Source organism: Molossus molossus, unplaced genomic scaffold (genome assembly GCF_014108415.1).
Source record: "Molossus molossus isolate mMolMol1 unplaced genomic scaffold, mMolMol1.p scaffold_m16_p_2, whole genome shotgun sequence".
In the NCBI taxonomy this organism is placed as follows: domain Eukaryota; kingdom Metazoa; phylum Chordata; class Mammalia; order Chiroptera; family Molossidae; genus Molossus; species Molossus molossus.
This window is the reverse complement of record NW_023425355.1, coordinates 138,931,679-138,949,001: the sequence shown is the minus strand read 5'-3', so window position 1 is coordinate 138,949,001 and position 17,323 is coordinate 138,931,679. Positions and strand designations below refer to the sequence as shown.

General features: G+C 38.8%; 1 protein-coding gene across 3 annotated transcripts in view; it reads right to left on the bottom strand.

Annotated features, from left to right (window-relative positions):
- Positions 1-16,807, bottom strand: part of ACE2 (angiotensin I converting enzyme 2) — a 48,944-nt gene extending 32,137 nt beyond the window's left edge. Inside the window, exons 1-5 of one of the 3 annotated variants that reach the window (XM_036271599.1) lie at positions 16,613-16,807; positions 15,674-15,962; positions 8,029-8,187; positions 1,607-1,700; positions 1,043-1,186 (exon numbers count right to left, since the gene is read on the bottom strand). In XM_036271599.1, the coding sequence (XP_036127492.1) occupies positions 1,043-1,186; positions 1,607-1,700; positions 8,029-8,187; positions 15,674-15,859 (583 nt within the window). In that variant the 5' untranslated portion in view covers positions 15,860-15,962; positions 16,613-16,807. Of the gene's footprint in view, positions 1-1,042; positions 1,187-1,606; positions 1,701-8,028; positions 8,188-15,673; positions 15,963-16,612 lie in introns of those variants that run through there. The other 2 variants (XM_036271601.1, XM_036271600.1) reach the window with 2 other exon arrangements.
- Positions 16,808-17,323: the final 516 nt, after the last annotated feature.

The window sequence follows — 17,323 nt, the reverse complement described above, 5'->3', positions numbered from 1 at the left end:
TAGAGCAATTTACATCTTTACCTTTAAAACATGCAATTGTATCTGAATTTTTTAAATTCTCATTTTGTTCAGGGACTTATATTTTCAAATCCAACCCAACTCATTTCAGACATTGCCACAATGGGTCTGTGTTTATTTGAAAATCATATGTATACACAGTACATCCATATCTGTTTAATGTAGTATCTTATCATTGGGAAACAAGAGCTTGTGTTAGGGTATTAGCTAAGAAAGTTTGCCAATGTATATTAATAATTTATATTTTTACAAGTACATTGGTAATGAATGATCAGGAAGATAAGGAGAGAAATAAATACTTGGATGGAAAGATATGGTGATGAGTTACTGTCTCCAGCTTACCTATGGCTTGAAAATATGAGTTTAAGTAGCAGTGAAAGACATTTAGAAACAACAAATGAAAAAAATTCTTCCTTGCTCAACCCCAAAAGGTAGCGAATCACCAAAGCATAAAGTCATTCATAATGCCGTGGCTTCAACACATTACTCAGGCAGGAGAGTAAGTTAAGAGATATGGAAATTCCTTCCCATGTTAAGATTATAACCACATGATTTGAGTTATGACTACAACTGGAGAAAATAATGGTTTTCCAGCCTAAATTAATCTGAGTTTTTCTTTCTGTGACACCACCCTGAAGTAAACACACAAATTACCTTTGAGAATGAACCATAGCTAGATGGGAGTTTAGGTGAGAGGCGGTGTCTCTGTCTCTCATTCTTCCTGAGAAATAGAACCCCTACTCAATCCCCAGATGACCTCAGGAACCTTGGGGGGGCCTGAGACTTTCCCAGACAAATGATTTGTTTGAGGTCCTATAATTGAGCTCTTTAACTGTAGAATGTCAAGTCACCTTTCCTTATTCCCTAGTAGTTTCTTCTTTGAGACAGGCAACATGAATTGTTCAGCAGATGATCATTAATTTAGGGATACACCTTATATCAAAGGGCAGCCTTGGTGATTCATGAGAAATAACTCCATGGCCTCAAAGAAAGCTTCAGGACCTCTACAGACAAGCAAACTTACTGTTTCCTCTTGCCATCTCATTTTTCAGGACAACATACTCTTCATATAATGGCCTCAGCTGCTTGCCGACCTGAGACCTCCAGCCTTCCCAAGCCCAGAGTCTTTGATTGTAATCTTTGCTGTTATGCATTATGTCTTCCAAGCCTGTTATTGCAAAGCACCCAAAAGTAAATAAACATGCATTTGTAAACAATTACATGAACTTTCAAGAATTAAAAGTAAGGCTGGCAGACATAAAGGTCATAAAGTTATAAAATAAAATCTCATGATTCATTGATTTCTTCATCCTTATTATAGTTCCAAAATACTTTTCAGAAAAAATAAACCACTGACATCATTTAACTACTAACTTAATTAAATTACTGGCATGTGACAGACTTTGCAGATGTGGTTTTGTTAAATGTTAAAAGTCCATCTACATGCTGAAACCTACATATTTGGAATCTTCTCACCTTTGGATTATCCATCTGAAAGGCACAATGTCATTATCTAACATCAATTTTATTTCTAAAATTGGAATAAAAAAGTGAATTTCATAATCACTGCTCAAAATTAATAGCTTACCTGTTGCAAGTAATAAGCACTCCTGTGCATTATTTGGGTTACAAACTTTTCCAGTACTGTAGATGGTGCTCATTGTATTTAGAATTGTGCTCAACTGTAAATTAAAGATAATAAACACAGTTAAAAATAGGAAATATGCTAAAGAAAGTGATCATGTAAAGATGTCCTTTTGGCCATGTTATTTTTTATGCCTCCAAATACAGCAGTTAACATCTTCTTTACCAAGTATCTTCCTTTATGTAGGGCAGGAATATCTCAGTTAAATCTCCCCACTATCAGCTAGCACAGAGCCTTACAAACATGTAATAAATATATGTGGAGTGACTAAAATAAACAGATCTACCAAAATCCCAAAATCATTTCTCACTTATGCATGCACAAAGTGCAATTGTTGTTTCATTCAGCATTCATTGAGTACACATTTATTGAACATCTACTATGTCCTATACTCTGACAATTCTGACATGAACAAGTCACTGGTCCTCAAAGACCCCACAGTCGTGGGACAGTGAGGCAGCCATGACACCAATAACTACATAACAGAGTGACAAGGGCTATAACTGGCACCAAAAAGTAATGTGGCCAATATGGGGAGGAGATTCAGGAATGGCTTCAAAGAGGAGGGGACATCAGAGTTGTGTCTTAGAAGAGAAGCAGAAATTGATCAAGTATAAAAGAAAGATGGAGGGCAGAGCCTAAAAGGTAGAAGGTGGATGCTCAACATCACTAATCATCAGAGAGATGCAAATTAAAACAACAATGAGGTTTCACCTCACACTTGTCAGAATGGCCGCCATCAATAAATCATCAAACAACAAGTGTTGGCGTGGGTGTGGAGAAAAGGGGACTCTAGTACACTGCTGGTGGGAATGCAGACTGGTGCAGCCACTGTGCAAAACACTATGGTGTTACCTCAAAAAGTTAAAAATTGAATTGCCATTTGACCCAGTGATCCCACTTCTAGGAATATACCCTAAGAATCCTGAAACACCACTTAGAAAGAATACATGTACCCCTATGTTCATAGCAGCACTATTTACAATAGCTAAGATATGGAAACAGCCCAAGTGTCCATCAGTAGATGAGTGGATAAAAAAGCAGTGGTGCATATACACAATGGAGTACTATGCAGCTGTAAGAAAGAAAGATCTCATCCTCTGAGACGACATGGAAGGACCTGGAGAGTATTATGCTAAGTGCAACAAGCCAAGCAGAGAAAGACAAATATCACATGATCTCACTTATTTGTGGAATATAATGAACTAAACAAACTGCTGCACAAAATTAACCCAGAGACATAGAGGTGGGGTACAGACTGACAAGCCTCAGAGGAGTGGGGGTTTGGGGGGAAGAGATAAACCACAGAACTTACATGCATGTATGCATGACCAATGAACATAGACAACAGAGCAGGGGATGGGGTAAGGGGGAAGGGGAGGAGGGTATCAATGGGGGAAAAATGAGAAACATCTGTAACAAAAACAAATGAATAAACAAAAAATAAATTTAAAAAAAGGTAGAAAGTGGTTGGGAAAGACGTGACATTTTCAGAGAGTGATGACATGATGTAGAAAACTAGAGTAGTAGTGTTGGTTGAAGGAAGTGGAGGATGTGGGAGTGGAGAAGTAAGCAGGAGCCAGATTATGAGGAACCCTCCATGCCATACTGAAAAGATTAAACTTTACCTTGCAGTTAGAGTTTAAAGGAGAGTAAAGGTAATAGAGTAAAGGAGTGCTACTCAAAGTATGGCCTATGAATCAGTGCAAGTCAGTAAATGATTTGTTTCCATTCTGTGATAAGTACAGTAACTGTAAGAATAAATATTTATAAACTTTTAAAACCGTTTAATATTTCCATGGTATTTAGGCATGCAATTGATTGATAATAAAAGAAGAGGAGGAAGGGAGGGCTGGTTCTCTCCCACAGATTCTCTCCCACAGATGATTTAAGAAACACCAGATACCTTTTGAAAATCTTGGTACGCCCTTGGCTGCAAGATTAATGTGAAGGCTGAGTATATCAAGCTGAGTATTCCCATAGAAGACAAGTGAGTGGAAACCTACATCAAGGTGTGTTTTAAGTTTTGTTATAACTCATCAGAGTTGTGGTAGAGACAGTGTTTGTTTCAACTAATGGGACATTTTAACAAAAAATTCCATGGTAGACTTCCGGTCAAGATGGCAGCGTAGGTAAACGCGGTATCCCATCCTCCAACAACCACATCAAAGTTACAACTAAACTACAGAACAACCATCATTCAAAACCGCCTGAAATCAACCTGAATGGAAGTCCTACAACTACGAAATTAAATCAGCAGCCACATCCAGACTGGTAGGAGGGGTGGCGGCGCGACCAGCTGGTCCCACACCCACGTGTGGCGGATAAAAATCAGGAGGCTCCCGCGGCTGGGAAGGTCCTTCCTGAGGACTGAGGGGTCCCCGTCCTACACCAGGTGCCCCGCTCAGGTTTCCAGTGCCAGGAAGAGAATCCCCATCACTTCTGCCTGAAAAAAACAGCGGAAACTGAGGCTCAGGGAGGCTGAAGCGGCTGGTGCCCCAGGCAGCTCCCTAAAGGGCCCGCGCATGGACTTATCGGACTCTCTCCCTCTGAGCTTGGAGGGGAGGCAGCTTGAGGGGCGCCAGAGACATACAGGGAAGAACTGAGCTGTTTGGCACTGGAGCGAGGGCTGGAGAGGGGGCTTTCTTGGGGACAAATGTGCTGTTAGAGGCCTTTGTTCTTTGGTGAGCCCTTCCCCGGGCGGGGCGCGGCAGACAGTCTCCTTATCTGGGACTCGAGCAACCTGGCTCACACTGGTAGCCCCGCCCTGCTGACTCCCTGAGACCCCGCCCCGCCCCACCCAACTTTTAAGCCCACCCAAGCTGTTGCCACTCACTTAACCATAGGATTGGCCTGTCTTGGATCCTGCTTTAGGTTTTTCCTAAATTCTTTCAAACGAGCAGCATCAGGTCTCAGCGAGCCCCATACCTCTCATTAAGTAATACACTGAAATAAACACAGGGAGGCAGCCAAAATGAGGAGGTCCCAAAGAAAAGAACAGAACAAAACCCCAATAAAAGAACTAAGCGAAAGGGAGATAAGCAACCTAACAAATACTGAGTTCAAAATACTGCTTATAAGGATGCTCAATGAACTCAGTGAGAACCTCAGTGAACTCAGTGAGGGCCTCAAGAGCATTAAAAGGACCAGTTAGAAATCATGGATACACAGTTAGAATTGAAGGAGGCATTAACTAAAATAAAGAATAATTTACACAGCTTCAATAATAGAGTATGTAAATCCAAGGAGCAAACCATCGATTTGGAATATAAGGAAGCACAAAACACCCATTCAGAACAGCAAAAAGAAAAAAGAATCCAAAAAAATGAGGATAGTGTAAGGAGCCTCTGGGACAACTTCAAGCGTGCCAACATTCGCATCTTGGGGGTGCCGGAAGGAGAAGAGAGAGAACAAGAAATCAAAAACCTGTTTGCAACAATAATGGCAGAAAACTTTCCTAACTTGGTGAAGGAAACAGACATACAAGTCCAGGAAGCACAGAGAGTCCCAAACAAGATGAACCCCAAGAGGCCCACACCAAGACACATCATCATCAAAATGCAAAAGGTTCAAGACAAAGAGAGAATCTCAAAAGCAGCAAGAGAAAGGCAGCTAGTTACCTACAAGGGAGTTCCCATTAGGCTGTCAGCTGATTTCTCCAAAGAAACTTTGCAGGCCAGAAGGGAGTGGCAAGAAATATTCAGAGTGATGAAAAGCAAGAACCTACAACCAAAATTACTCTATCCTGCAAAGCTGTCATTTAGAATCGATGGCCATATAAAAACTTTCCCAGACAAGAAAAAGTTAAAGGAGTTCATCACTACCAAACCGTTATTATATGAAATGATGAAGGGTCTTTTTGAAGAAAAAGATAAAATGTATGAACAAAGTGGCAATGAATACAGATCTATCAACAATGGAATCTACAAACAAAATGAACAGGAAGAACAGAAACATTCTCATAGATACAGAGAACATTTTGTTGGTTGCCAGTTGGGAGGGGGGTTGGGGGAATGGGTGAAAAAGTTGAAGGAATTAAGAAGTACAAATTCATTGCTAGACTGACAAACCTCAAAGAGAAAGGGGTTGGGGGGTGGGAAGAAATAAACCAAAGAACTTATATGCATAACCAATGGACACAGACAATAGTGTGGGAAAAGGTGGGAGGGGGGCGGGAGTGGGGAGGAGGGGGTCAATGGGGGAAAAATATGGAACATCTGTAATACATTTTACATCCAACAATAAAGATTTGAAAAAGAAAAGAAAAAAAAGAAACACCAGATAAAAGGCCCTGCTTCTATTATTCCTTCACTCTGCTACAAGAGTGCTACAGGAGTTGTTATGCTAAAACATAAAATAAATTCCGTGCTTAAAACTTTAACAAGATCCCATAGTTCAAATGAATCAACCAAAATTCCTTACCATGGCACAAAACCACTCATGGTCTCTTTCTCTGCCTGCTTTTTCAATCTCCCCCTTATTTCTATCCATCGAATTTATGCATCTTTGAATCTCCCCTCTTCCCAAACACTTCAAGCTCTTACATGCATTTCAGTGGCTTTCAATCCTAGCTGCACATTAGAATTATCTGAATCTTTTAAAAATGCATGTCTGGGTTCCACCTAGGATAGACCAGGCCAATGGGAAAAGTTTCACGTGATATCTTTGTGGGAAAGATAGAGAAGCATGAAATGGATAAGATAATGTGGATTAACACTTAGTTAGATAAGTAGATCCCAAGAATGCAGAATAATAAACATCAACTTGTAGGGTGAGATGGGCCATATGGTTTCATCTTTCTTCTTATGCATTTTTTTCTTTTTATAGATGCAGACTAGACCACAGAATTCCAGAGGATAAGCAACTAAGAAATAAGACTTTGATGTTAAATAACAAAATATTTTAGATACAAATATTTCATTAGATGAAGGATCAGTAAACTATGATCTGCAGACCAAATCCTACCTGCTTCCTATTTTTGTAAAGTTTTATTGGAAAACAGCCATACCCATTTGTTTATGCATTAGCTGGTTTCCCTCTACAACAGCAGAATTGACTCATTGTGACAGATAATACGGCCCACAAAACCTAAAATTTTTGCTATCTTTACCTTATAAAAAAAGAGTTTGCTGACTCCTGGGCTAGAGAGATAGAATGAGAAGTGCTATGTTAACAGGGGTGAATATAGGCTTTCTTGAACTTGGGCAAACTAGCTATCTAGGAATAAATTTTTAAAAGGTATCCTTTCAGAGCAATATTTGGAGACTTCATGGACAGTGATGTTGATATGAGCCAACCATGGAACTGGATTGTAAACAAATAAACAAACAAACAATGAAAACTAATATAGTCTAGATTGTCTTAGCAGATGTAGAGCACAGGGTGTAGAATGTCACATTGCTTCTCACCTCCATGCAGACCAGAAACAGCTCAGAGTGCTGTGTTTGGTTCAAGGATATGGATAAAATGAAGACAATAACTAAGACTGGTTAAGGGACTCAAAACCATTATATAGGGGGAAATTGACAGAGTAAAGAATGTTTATCCTAGAGAAAAAACTCAACTAGTTTTAAAAAATAAATGCCTTCATTTATTTAAAGTCTATTATAGGAAAGAGCAATTTGGCTTTAGAAGGCAGAACAAAGTGGAGGTAAATCACTTACCACTCAATGGAGGGAGTATCATTCCATCAATTAGAGGAACCCATATTTGAAACTGATGTCTTGGAAAGAGGTAAATCACCCATCCCTAAAGCAGTTTGAGCTGAGGTTGTCAGCCACTTGTTAAAGAGGTTGCAAAGGAAAGTCAAGAATGAAAGGAAGAAAGGATTAGACTACGACACAAGGCTTCTCAAGTTTGGCACTATTGACATTTTAGACCAGATAATTATTTGTTTTGGGGAGTTGTCTTGTGCACTGTAGAATGTTTAGCAGCATCCCTACCCACTGGATGCCAATAGCACCCCTCCCAAGTTGTGACCACCAAAAATGTGTCTAGGCATTGATAATGTCCCTGGAAGGCAAAATTACCCCAGTTGAGAACCACAGACATAGACTAAGTGTATTCTTCAGGCTTCCTGGTCCTCAGGAAGGTGACCTCTGTATAGGGTGTCCTTAAACACTGCACTGCCCAGACAATCTCAGTTTAACTCTACGTCCTAACATGATTATTATGTGTCTTCCTCCACTCTCAAAAAAATTCTAGTTTGGATGATACATTATACGGTCACCCCACCTAAGCCCAGAGCTCTTTTTAATGTCAGTATGCCACTCTTTGCAGATAAAGGAAACAGCCATGGGTGATATTAATTTTTAATATTCCCCAATATTTCAACTCTTGAGATCAGTGCTAGAATGTTTACATACTCGTTTGCTCTTGTCTGCTGTGAGCACTGATGGCTGATTCTGCTGAAGGATCTGCAACTGGCGCTTGACTATAAGATCCTGAATTTCTTGTAATGGATACATTTTGGCTTGATTGGACTGTTCTTCATAAAAAGCAGACCAATTGTTGCTGGCCTCATTCTGAAATGACAAAAAATAAATAAAATTAAAGTCAGAATAACACTGCTTGAACAGATAGAACAGAAGATAGGGTCCAAAAACATCTGGTGGAACATCTTATATTTCCTAGATGGTTTAGTTCTCTACTTTGCTGAAGGTCGAGGCTTAGGTTAAGAGTGACCAGGCCACTCTTGGTCACTCTCTCTTTCTGGTTCAGTGCCTAGTTTTCCCAAGAGTCCTGTCCCCAGAACTGGAAGTGAATTCCCACAGATGATTCACATTGTAGGGCCCTGGAATTTATAGCTTTAGCACTGTGACGTGGGAGAGTTAATCAGGATTCAAGGATGAATGTTCTAAAGGGAGAGCCTAGTAAAGCTTACTATGGACTTAATTGGCAAACAGCCTCTCATGACTAAGGGGACCATGAGAAATGAGCACCAGGTTCCAGTAAGCTACATGGTGCCATGATTTACCAGAGATTATGATCTTAAATTATGTTCCACAAAGAAGGTTGCCCAGAATATGTCCATTTGATAGCCATGGTGATTTTTTACTACCAAAAGAAATCAACAAGCACTTGATGGCGCCAGGGCTCACTTCTCCCCCATGTTGAAATCAGCAGGCAAGTAGATTCCTCTGGACTTCTCTAGTGCAGTCTTCCCTCAATGCACAAATTTCTATTTATCAAAGACTAAAATGAACCACTACTTTGTATATTGTACTTCTCTAGACCATGTAAAAGAGATAAAATATTAGGCAAGTAAGATCTCCATTCCTGGAGTCAGACACCTCTGACTAGCTGTGTGACCTTGCACAAATTACTTAGCCTCTCTGAGCTGCAGTTACCTTATCTGTGAAATCAGCATAATAATAAAACTTAAAGGGTTATTTTAAGGATAAGAAGAATGAACAAATAAGAAAATGCTTATTAGAGTGTCCAATGACTCCTATGCATTCAAAAAAAGTTTTATTATTTATAGTAAAAGGTCTTTGTTCTTAAGTTGCTTTCAGTTTTATCATACAGATAAGATATGCATCATGAATGTTTCATTAATGATACATAACAGCATATGATAATGTATAAACTATGAGCAAGCCAAGCAGCTTCTGTTAAAGGAAAAGAGAAATTCATTTAGACAACTAGATTTGGCCAAGCCCTCGTGGAGAAGGTGGGATCTGAGACAGACCTTAAAGTAAGCAGGAGTTGGATGTGTGTAGAGTACTTTGCAAAATAATTTACCTCACTTGATCTTCTTAATAATCCCAGGAGATAGAAAAATCATTCTGTCACCCTGGCCAGTTTGGCTCAGCGGTTAGAGCGTCGGCCCGCGTTCCTTTCCCACTAAGGGCACGTACCTCGGTTGCAGTTTGTCCCCGGCCCTGGTTGGGGTCGTGTGGGTGGCAACCACTTGATGCATCTTTCTCACATGGATGTTTCTCTCTCTCTTTCTCCCTCTTTCCCTCCTGCTCTATCTGAAGATAAATGCAAAAATGTTCTTGGGTGAGGATGAAAAAAATCATTCTGTCTCCATTTTTTATATGTGCATTAAGGGGCTGAGAGAAATAAATAGTGGAGCTGGCGATCAACTGCCAGCATCTGGATCTTGGATACTATGGTGGACAGACTCTAAGATGACGCCCATGATCCCACTTCCTAGCAGTACACATTTGTGTGATCTCCTCCCCTTGAATGTACAGGACCCACTTCTAACCAGCAGCATATAACAAAGACAGGATGTACATATTTATGTTATATAAGATTGTAATTTTTATCTTGCTAAAGGATTCTATCTCCCCTGCTGACTTTGATGCAGCAAGATGCCATGTTGTAAGCTATCCTGAGGAAAAGGCCCACAAAGCCTGAAATATTTACTATCTGGCCTGTTACAGAAAAAGTGTTCTGACCTCTGCCCTAAATCTATACATTTATAGGAAATACAGGGGACAAAAAAGCATGTAAAGCGACATTCAGAGGGCACAATCAGCAAATCCAGAAAGTGGAAGTTTCTATAGTACCAACAATTCAATTTCTCCATGAATAAATTGCAAAACAGAAGTGAGGGAGGGACACTATAGATTAAAAGACACTTAAAGTACATTCATCAAAACTAATGAAAGGAGAGGACCTTGCTGGATTCTGAGTCAAATAAACTAGCTGATTTTTAAAAATGAGACAGTAGGGTGCATTTGAATATTGACAAGCTATATGATGATACTGAGGAATTATTGTTAAGTTTTTGGCATAGCACTGTTATTAAGGGTGTTGTAAAAATTCTTACTTTGAGAATCATAAGGTGAAGTATTTACACATAAAACTATATGATGTTTGGGATTTACTTCAAAATAATCCAATAAATGTGGGATTGGAGAGAAAAATAAAATTGGCCAAAGTGTTGATTGATAATTGGTGAAGCTGAGTGATGAGTATTAGGAGATTTAATATAATAGTCTTTCTTCTTTTACATGTTTCAAATTTTTTATGATAAAAATTAAAGAAAAATCCATACAATGGAATACTATTTGGCAATAAAAAGAACAAAGTAATATTACATGCTACAACATGAAAAGTGAAAGAAGTCAGTCACAAAGACCACCTATTGTATGAGTCCATTGATAGGAAATGTTCAGAGTAGGCAAATCTGCAGAGACAGAAAGTAGATTAGTGGTTGCTTAGGGCTGGGGGTAGGAGGAAGAGTGATTGCTACTGAGCAGGTGGTTTCTTCTTGAAGTGGCAAAAATGTTCTAAAATTAGATGGTGGTAATTATTGTGCAATTCTGTAGATATACAAAAAAGCATTGAATTGTATGCTTTAAATTGGTGAATTTTATGGTGCATTAGTTATATCTCAATGAAGCTGTTGTTTAAAGCCTGCAATAGTAAACGCAAATAAAAAATCACCTTGTTCCCTAAGACCTATAACAAGGTCTGAAATTCCCATGGAACTGCTCTAAACCAAAGGATTTAGCCAAATTAATGTAATGCTTTTTCACCCAGTTACCTGGTGCACATTAAGGAGTGACAGTTCCTGACCACCAGACTACCCTCCCTGGATGTAGCTGGTGGTCGCCTGGCATCCTGTCAGAGTGCTTAGATCAATGAATGATTGTGCCAAGTTTGAGTGTATTTAAACATGTCATTTTGTGTTGCTCAAGCTTAATTTCCCCGAAGTTACATCGCTTAACTGGGATATTATCAAATGTTCGTGACAAAAAGAAACTAGTAAGAACAAGGCCCATCTTAGTACACTTGACCCATGTTAATTATCTACATGAGGAACTTATCCACTCACAATTGTTATCTACTAAATAATCTTGGCTGTGCCCAGCTACACCCTTCCATTTCAAGAGACAAAGAAATAAGTGACTTGCCCAAGGTATCACAGCCAGCTCAGAAGAGAGCATTGGATTTCCTGAATTTCATTGTCATTTCCAGCACAATGATCTTTCCCCACCCTGTACCTGTGTGTAGGTATTTGTGTGTGTTAGGCAAGGGTGGGACAGAGTCATTGGAGACAGGGATAAAGTCTGCATTCTTCCCTTGGGTATATAATAGCAGTTTAAAGTTCCCCTGTTCTAAGTTCACTGTGACTCCAGCCCTAAAGGCAGAGGAATCAAGGTTTAGGAATCAGGTATGCCCAAGGACTTTCAGGGGCCCCAGAAACAAAGGACTGAAGAAGCCCTAGAAAGCATCCAAAGGCTACATATGGGCCTCCTGTTCTCTCTTCATAGTTTCTTACAATTTGCCAAGAAATATTTATTAAATGTTTTTAGAGACTTTCAAGGCTTCAAGAGGGCATTCTTCAACACCCACTTCAGCTGCACGGACAGGAGTTTGGGGCAACTGTATTAGTTACTGACAAACACTGGAACAATGAACCAGGATGTCTCTGCCACAGTAGAATCCTTTTGCTCTCTTCCAGGAATAAAACTGTCCAGGGACTTCCTATGCTGCTAGAGAGCTTTTGACTTTGAAAAAAAAAATCCTTTAGATTTAAAATGGACTGTATTTCAAAAATCGCCAACAATAAACTTACAAAGAAGGAACAATATAAAAAAAAATTATCATTTTACTGAGTAAATAATTACAGTTTAATTGTGAATATTTAGTTTCAAACATGAGAACTGCATTTGGTATGAAGTAAGGGGGCAATTTATTATATAGCATATGACAAGTGTTTGGTAACTAATTTTTACTGAATTTCTGAACTGTTTGGAAACCTGTTTTGAACCAAGCTTTTCTCCTTAGCACTATCTGATGGAACTCTCCTAAGTAGGGAGCATTTAGGATACTGCACTGATCAATTTTTGAAGTATTTTATTATTTTAAGGTATGTTCACAAAACTTGATTTAAAAATCACCATGCTAGGTCAGATCCGAGACTAACAAGACCAATATTCTGATACTAAAATATGGCCCAAATTTCCCTTATTGTATTATCTATTGCTAAAATAATACTACATAACAAATAACCAAAAACCTTAATTGTATAAGTGTTTATTGTTTATGTGCCTGGAATCACTAGAGGTTGCCAGGTAGCTCTGCTGATCTTGATTAGATTGGCTTACCACTTTAGGGGGTTGGTTTCTGCTAGGACAACTACTTCATGTGTCTCTCATTCTTTAGCTGGCTTGGCCTCATAGCAAAGGCAAAGGAGCAAAGGACAAGCCCCATTGTTCAAATCCATTCCAAGCGTCCACTTGTATCATGTCTGCTAACATCCCATTAGTCAAAGTACGTCACGTGATCACGAACGCAGTCACATCACCTTCAGTAAGATGGCACTGCAAAGTGACATAACCTTGGGCATTGATATAGGAAAAGGTAAAGAACTGTATCCATCAATGTACTTGGCCATACTTCCTTACCCAGAGTGGGTCTGCAATCCTTACATCTGCATAAATACTTTAAGAATCTATTTATAGCTTTCAATGTTTCACTGTTTCAGATTAAAGAATGGCCTAGTCTATTACTCAGCAATAAAAAGAAATGAAATCTTGCTGTTTGCAATAACATGAATGAACCTAGAGGGTATTAAGTTGAATAAAATAAGTCAGACAGAGAAAAAAACATTGTATAATTTTACTTATATATGAAATCTAAACAAAACAAAACAAAAACAGACCCATAGATACAGGGAACAAGCTGATGTTTGCCAAAGGGTCGGGAGTTGCGGGGGAGGGGAAAAAAAGAATGGCCTAGTTTTACAAGTCTTGCCTGTTTTACCACTTGTAAAGTAAATAGCACCTCCTTCCGTTTGTTGTAAATTTTTTAAAAGATGTTTTTATTGATTTATTTAGAGAGAGAGAAGGGAGAGAGAGAAATAGAAACATCAATGTGAGAGAGAAACATCCATCAGCTGCCTCCTGCATGCCCTGAGCCCACAACCTGGGTATGTGCCCTGACCGGGAATCGAACCGGGATCTCCCAGTAAATGGGATGATGCTTGATCCACTGAGCCACACTGGCTAGGCTTATTTGTTGTAAATTTATCTCTTTTGAGCTTTCAAAGGCACCACATTTCTAGTATGCAGAGATTTGGCCAATACAACTGTGAACTGCTATCTTTTCTTATTCTCCTCAGACTAAATTTTTTTTTTCTTTTTGAGTCAGGCTTTGTACAGCTAATTCTGTTTTCCCTCCTCTCTCTCTCACTCTCTGATATTCTTAAATCATTCCAGTTGCTCCCCTTTGGGGAACGTTCTCCATTTCTAAAATGGTCAAAAGCAGCATACCATTTCTAAGCATCATCTTGGTACCTCCTCATAGCACCTGCCACAGTGACTGTTTCATTAGGGGATAACAATATATGTAAGAAGAGAATAGAAGAAAGGGCCATTTCCCTCCCTGCCTATTGCCTCCCTCCCTAGGTGAACTCACACAGGTGCACCTAAGTGCACTAATTCACCCTTCACCACTGCTTGCAGAAGGAGATATTGAGGCCCCTGCTTACTTCTTGCATTCAAATATTTTCACTTTCCTTTAAGAGGCCCAAACTTTCTGCAGTTTGGACACACTTCATAATTTATGTTCTTTCATTTCTGACCTTTGCTCTGATCAACAGGTGCAATTCAAAAGTAATAGCATTTAATGATCCAGAGATGATTTCAGTAAACATCACTACATATCGATCTATAACAGGACTTCTCAGCCTCTGGGCACTCAACAGAAGTGTTACAAGTCTCTTCAGCAATTATAACTCCCTCTCACACTAATGAAAGTGATATCTTATTGTTCCCCCATGCTCACAAGCATCAAGCCCTATTCTGGTGGTTTTGTGTATTAATTCAGTCTTCACAATGACCCTATGAGGTAAACATGATGAAAAAACTAAAGTGCAGAAAGGTTAATTAACTAGTTCAAGTTCACCCAGACAGAAAGTTGTGGAGACAGGATCTGGAGTTTGGCAGTCTGGTTCCAGAGCTCTTAGGAATGATGTCAGTACACATTCATCACCGCCTATAGGACCATTCAATTGAGCATGAAAACAAATACACAATACACTATAGGCACCTCCGACAGAGATCAAACAAAAAGTGAGAAAAAAAAGAAACAATGAAGAGATAAAAAGAGGTAAGACAAAAATATGAGACAAGAAAAACATAATCTTCTATAACAACACTGGGCTGTCAAAATCTGGATTTCTTTGAGCTTTAGAAAAAGAAAAAAAACAACTCTGTTGGTAGATTTCAAATGAGGCAGTAGGTATCAGATTTGATCTGTACAGTGAATGGCAGTTATTAAATTTAAACATACAAGCTACTAATCATGTTAAAAAATAAACTTCTGAACTACATTTTTGAAGGAATGCATTGCTGTACAAGTGTCACTAAAAAAAATCCTTTCTTAAATAACGTTGCTTAATTCCCAGCACTAAATGTGGAAGGATATTTCTTCAGGATCTTAAGAGAAGAAACCCCAAACCCTTGCATTCGTCAAACAAAACATCTTGCTTTCCCAGAGTATTCTGAAATTTGTCAGAACTGTTTTAATTATATTTTTTCTTGAAGGACTCTGGGTGGATTCTGTGACCTTTGGAAGTCCCTCAGAGCTCTGTGACTGAGAAGGAAGAAATCCCAAGTCCAGCCTCACCCGAACAATTGTTAGATAATTACTAGCTAGCTCTTTCACTAAGCCCCCAGTTGCATTCTTCAGGTAACATATTTTAGAGAGTCATTAGATATTCCTGTTCACATCACTAACTTATGACATTTCTATGAAATGCTTTAGAACCCTGCTTATGAGGAGAATTATGCTGGCAATTTGATAAAACATATTCACTGGTTTCCAAGAATCTGGACTGACCATTGAATTATTTTATAACAATTTTCCCAATGAACCCCAAGTTCAATTAAGTTTTGTCATCTGGGACTCCAGAATCAGAAATACTGAGGCAAACATCCAACCTCCCAGTTCAGAGTATTTTTTTGATTTCCCTTTTCAGTTGTATGGGCAGTCATTTAAACTTGAAGAAGTAACAAATACTCCTATGTAGCCATGAGCACTCACCATTTTTTGGGCATTCTCGTCGGTAATATTGGTGTTATAATTCCAAGAAGCAAGTGAACTTTGATGATGCAGTTCTTCAGCTCTAATGTTAAAATTATCCAAAAATATCTTGGCCTTTTCCTCAGTGGAGGATTGAGCGGCAGTTACAGCAACAAGGCTGAGAAAGAGCCAGGAAGTGCCTGACATCTTTCCCTGTGCACCAAGATCCCATTCACTGAGCAACTTTCCCTAGAGTAAAACCTCTTCATGAGTTTTTCTCTCTCATCAGCCTTTGAACTTGGGTTGGGCACTGAGCAGGGGAAGACAGAAAAAAAAAAGAAGAAAAAGAAACAGTAAACAATTTGATGAACCAATATAAAGTTCATCCTGGAGAGGACAGATATATAAGCATAGTTTAGAATTATTTTTTTAGAGTAAATCAAATAAACAAATATTATGCATTAATCCCAGAGAATCATAGCTCTCCTAGCTTTTATGGCCAAATCAAAATTGTGTATTTGGTTAATAAGTTCCTAAAAATCTCTTAAAGACACACATAAGGTGTTATAATTCTACAGTGACCAAAGACCCCTAGAAGTAAGGATCGTGGGAGTAATGGTTTTATATGGTTTTCAGGCAATTCTATTAATAATAAGTTATCCCTACTTCCTTCTTTTAATTTCAAGCTCATATTCACAAGAAACTCTCTACTTGGGTAACATTTTCCCTTCCTAAATAAATGATTTAGCCCTTGTCTTTGTGGAATTCATTTATTTCTGATAAGTTTTAATTTTTATGATCATTTTTAAAAATAATAACACTACCCTCCACACCACAGTTTAACTCACCTGATCTAGTTTGGGAAAACTTAAAAAGATTCATTTTCTATTTCTGAGATGACCATGTTAAACACTGGTTCTATGGCTGACTTCACATTGTGCCTCCTTCCCTTTCACTTACCTGTTCAAACTCAGTTAAGGTCACAAGGAAATAAGAATGCTTCTTCATGGTATGAAATTCAAGGAGTGTCCATGTCAGGCTCTGGTCATCTTGAGCCACAGGATCATAGCAATATAGAGTTCAAAGAAACTACAGTGGCTATTTTGTCAAATCTCAGGAACTGGATCAGTGTCCTCATTCCCAGGGTGTAGGTATTCATGTCACAGATAAAAGAGAGGAGCCACTTTAAATGTAAATGTTCATGGGCCTGTTTGAGTGTGATTATGAAACCTTCACACAGGGAAATATTTCTTCATCTAGAAAAACAAGTCTTCCAGGTCCAGGTGACATGGCAGTAATGAAGCCTTTTAAAAATGTTCTCAGTACTTTCCCTTACTCCATCGTTGTATATATTATTGTAGAATAGGAAAAATAATTATAAATAAGTGTTTTCCATTATTATATGTCATTTAAGCATTACAAAAAACCTAGAGGTAAATATATTTTTTTAATTTTTATTTATTTTTCTGTTACAGATATTTCTCCTTTTTTACCCCATTGGCACCCCCTCCCCACCCCACTCCCGCCCCGTCCCCGGCTTAGTTGTCCATGTCCGTTGGTCATGCATACATGCATGTAAGTTCTGTGGTTTATCTCTTCCCACCCTACCCCCCACCCCCTATCACCATTATACAGATTATGAAACTGAGACTCAGAGAACCTAAATTACCA